General features: G+C 49.5%; 1 protein-coding gene across 1 annotated transcript; it reads right to left on the reverse strand.

Annotated features, from left to right (window-relative positions):
- Window positions 1-299: 299 nt before the first annotated feature.
- On the reverse strand, window positions 300-863 carry LOC111210285. The gene has a single exon (XM_022710568.2). The coding sequence runs from the start codon at window positions 861-863 to the stop codon at window positions 300-302; it is 564 nt and encodes a 187-aa protein (XP_022566289.2).
- Window positions 864-4,444: the final 3,581 nt, after the last annotated feature.

Raw genomic sequence — 4,444 nt, forward strand, 5'->3', positions numbered from 1 at the left:
GGGAGTGGGTACTTGTCTTTTATGGTTACGTTATTGATTCCACGATAATCAATACATAACCGGATGCTTCCGTCTTTCTTCTTTACAAATAGCACGGGTGCTCCCCATGGTGATGAACTAGGACGTATGAAACCTTTGTCTAACAAATCAGCTAACTGCTGCTTCAACTCAGCGAGTTCTGCTGGTGCCATTCGGTATGGTGCCTTTGCTATTGCAGCTGATCCGGGTTCTAAGGTTATACTAAAGGGGTTACTCCTAGATGGCGGCAATCCCTCTAATGCCTTAAACACGTCCTCATATTATTTGACTACTGGTATTTCTTCCATGTTCTGCTCTTTCTCGTCTTCTACTGGTCCAGCAACTAAGGTCACTAAGTATACTTCTTCACCCTTCTCCAAAAGGTTTTCAATTCTCAATGCTGACACTAGTGACGCTCCATCACTTGGTACTATGCCATGGTAAGCTAAAGAGGGTTGGGTATCTCTCTCAAAAACAATCTTCCCTCGACCACAATCCAGGTGAGCTCGGTAACTTGACAGCCAATCCATCCCTAAGATTACCTCGTACCTCTCTAAGGGGAGAACTAACAAATCAGCCGGAAAAACCATATCTTGGATAATGATTGGAACTGTTAGAATACAACCTTCAGTTTCAAGAACATGATCTCCGGGAGTTAGAACGGGAATGGATAAATTCACCTTAGTGAATTCTCCATTGAGTCGGGATGCTACTTCGGGAGCTACAAAACTATGTGTTGCTCCTGATGGTCCTGGTAACTCTAAAGCGTAAGCCCTACCAGCAGTGGCTTGACGCTTAGCAGGTCTAAGACTGAATAACTGCACAACCAGGCTGGTGAAGGACATAACTTAGTTCTAAAATTATCTCAGAAGTTGGTCAGTAATTTTAAATCACTTTTTAACCAAATATTCCTTGTCTTTGGCTCTCGTCTTGTTCTCGGAAAATCTCTTCCAGCTTAATAAAACTTCGACCAAAATATTTAAGACTCGACCAAACTATCAAGTGAATGTCTTTCAATCACAAGACAGTCCATTCGAGAGATTAATCTACCGGGTCGATTTTTATTTTTATTAATCCTTGTTGAACCAACTAAAAACTGGTCGAGCGGGATTTTTCTCGACCAAAAATTTATTGGCTCATGAGGGTTATTACACCGTGGGTGTCCGCCAGCACATACAGGATGTCCGTGGCTGTCCGTGTGTGTCAGTGTCTGTCAGTCTGCGTCCGTCAGCACACACAGGACGTCTGTGGCTGTCCATCAGTAGACATATCAGCACGTTGGTCCTTGGACTCAGCATGCTGACCCTTCCCGTGGACTGTTCGGGTGATTTTGGCCCACGTGGGCTGTCTGTTAAGTCCACACAGGACGTCCGTGGGTGTCCGCCAGCACACACAGGACGTCTGTGGCTGTCCGTGTGTGTCCGTGTGTGTCCATTTGTGTCCGTCAGCACACACAGGACGTCCGTGGCTGTCCATCAGTACACATATCAGCACGTTGGTCCTTGGACTCAGCACGCTGGCCCTTCCTGTGGACTGTTTGGGTGATTTTGGCCCACGTGGGCTGTCTGTTCAGTACACACAGGACGTCCGTGGGTGTCTGTCAGCACTCACCGGACGTCCGTGGCTGTCTGTGTGTGTCCGTCAGCACACACATGACGTCCGTGGCTGTCCATCAGTACACATATCAGCACGCTGGTCCTTGGACTCAGCACGCTGGCCCTTCCCATGGACTGTTCGAGTGATTTTGGCCCACGTGGGCTGTCTGTTCAGTACACACAGGACGTCCGTGTGTGTTTCTCAGCACACACAGGACGTTCGTGTGTGTCCGTCAGCACACACAGGACGTCCGTGGCTGTCCGTCAGCACACACAGAACGTCTGTGGCTGTCCATCAGTACACATATCAGCATGCTGGTCCTTGGACTCAGCACGCTGGCCCTTCCCGTGGACTGTTCGGGTGATTTTTGCCCATGTGGTCAGTCTGTTCAGTACACACAGGACGTCCGTGGGTGTCCGCCAGCACACACAGGACGGCTGTTAGGGTCAAAAAGGTTACGACAGAATTATCACCCAAAAACCCTCGGAAATCACATTTCCGAAAGAGTTAGTAAAAAGAAAGAAATAATTTTCGTAAAAAATAACCAATACGAAGTTTTTACGAAGAAGTATCCTTGAAGATTCAAAACAAACGAACCAAGCTCGATCATTGCGTATCTACCGCACATACACGCTACGTAGCGACCGAGCGATCGTCCCGTTTGGTCGCTACGTAGCGACCGAGCTCGGCCAAGCTCGGTTGCTACGTAGCGACCGAGCGCTCGTCCTGCTCGGTCGCTACATAGCGACCGAGCTCGAGCCAAAGCTCGGTCGCTATGTAGCGACCAAGTGCTCGTCCCGCTCGGTCGCTACGTAGTGACCGAGCTCGAGCTAAAGCTTGGTCGCTACGTAGCGACCGAGCGCTCGTCCCGCTCGGTCGCTATGTAGCGACCGACCTCGAGCCAAAGCTCGGTCGCTACGTAGCGACCGAGCGCTCATCCCGCTCGGTCGCTACGTAGCGACCGAGCCCGAGCCAAGCTCGGTCGCTACGTAGCGACCGAGCCCGAGCCAAGATCGGTTGCTACGTAGCGACCGGGCTCGAGCCAAAGTTCGGTCGCTGCATAGCGACCTAGCTCTTCCGAAACGTCGAGACGACACCAGTCCATGCATTCTCGTTAAACCTTCAAATGCTATCTCCCGAAGACCGTAGCAAGCTCAGTCTATGTTTTCCGCTATTCAAAATTATCGATCAAACTTTGCGAGTTAAAAACCGCGGAAAGTTCGTTCTTTATCGAAAGAAATCGTAATAAACGTATCGAGTCGGAAGACGGCCCATTGGGACCTAAGACACGACTCGAGGCCCATCCTACGATTTCTTAACCAAAAGCCCGTAAACCACCACACGGTTTACGCTTGGTCCACAATGGAGGATAAATGTCAAGTTTCCGCGGATAAATACGGAAGTTTTGAAGATAATTGTGAAGATCGGGAAAAATGGAATATCTCCATTTTTATGCTATGACGGATTAAGGTCAGAAGAGTAAAAGCTTAAACCGACCTTGGAGCTAGTATATAAGGAGTCCTAGGCGAGGAGCATAAAGAGAGAACTTTTCAGAGCAAACTTAGCACTTAGAGCAATTTAGGCAATTTTCCGTTTTTGTTATTTCGAGCTGCGACTCAATTAGGTTTAGCCGTCTTAGGGTTGCTAAAACTAGGAATCTCGCCGACAGCTCTCGAGCCCAGGCTTATACCTTGTTGTAAACGCTCATACGCAGATTCGGAATAAGATCTACTTTGCTCTCTTTTTTTGATTTTTTATTCTTATCGTTGTTATTCTCGTGTTCTGATTGCTTGACGTGTGGTAATTAGCAGATATCCGGGTCCTCTGGGAAATCAGGGTTTTCCTAGTTTCCTTATTTAAACGGAAATCGACAGTGCAAATTTCGGTTCCCACAGTTTAGCGCTAGAAGGAGGGTGGGTACGGATAACGTGCAGACTCCTCTTAACGGAGGCAGCGGCACCGATCTCCACACTCCAGCAGCGGACGTATCCGCGGCCAACGCACAAGCCAACGCCGGGAAGCTCGAGGAGTTTTAAAAGATGTTCGCCACCTATGAGAAAAGGTCGGAAGAACAGGATAAGCTCGTGAGTACCTTGACCAAACAGGTTGAAACGTTAACGGAAAGGACTGGAGCAATCCGTCCCCGCGGAACCACCAAAATCCACGGGAAGAAGCTCGACTTCGCGACCCCACTCGACAGATCTGGAGTCGCTCGGGAACGACCTTCGGGTCAAAACCCTAGCGAGAAATCTCCCACCAAAAAGGGGAACCCTGAAAGTCCTCCGCCCCCTGCAAAGGACTCGGAGGGTAACGAACCCGAGTGCATTGACCTGGATCCTAGCGATGTCTCCAACGACACCGACGAGGACGTCGACAGACATCCAAGAAGGACCAGAAGCCGATCTACTCGGGAAAGCTCCCCGTTCGAAAACCCAATGACGGAAGAAGAGGAAATCGCCTATTGGAATGAACCAGAGGAGCTGGCTGAAAGGCAAACCGAGCTCACTCGCAGTAAACGCCGACAGGCTCGGAAATCTACTGACGAAACATCGGATATCCGCGATCTTCGCGACTACATCACCAAGCCTGCGGCGGAAGTAAGGGCCGTAAAGTCTCAAATCCATCATGCTACTAGTGCTGCCCCCGAAATCGATCGACTGCTGGAATGAGCTCGGAAGACCCCTTTTACCAGTCGCATTTCGGATATGAGGGTATCTGATCCGGGAAAAATCAAAGTACCAAAGTACGATGGTACGGCCGATCCAAAAGCGCACCTTCAGGCTTTCCACATCGCAATGGGAAGAGCTAAACTGAAGGACGGCGAAAAGGA

The sequence above is a fragment of the Brassica napus genome, unplaced genomic scaffold (genome assembly GCF_020379485.1).
Source record: "Brassica napus cultivar Da-Ae unplaced genomic scaffold, Da-Ae ScsIHWf_486;HRSCAF=741, whole genome shotgun sequence".
NCBI classification, from domain to species: Eukaryota; Viridiplantae; Streptophyta; class Magnoliopsida; order Brassicales; family Brassicaceae; genus Brassica; species Brassica napus.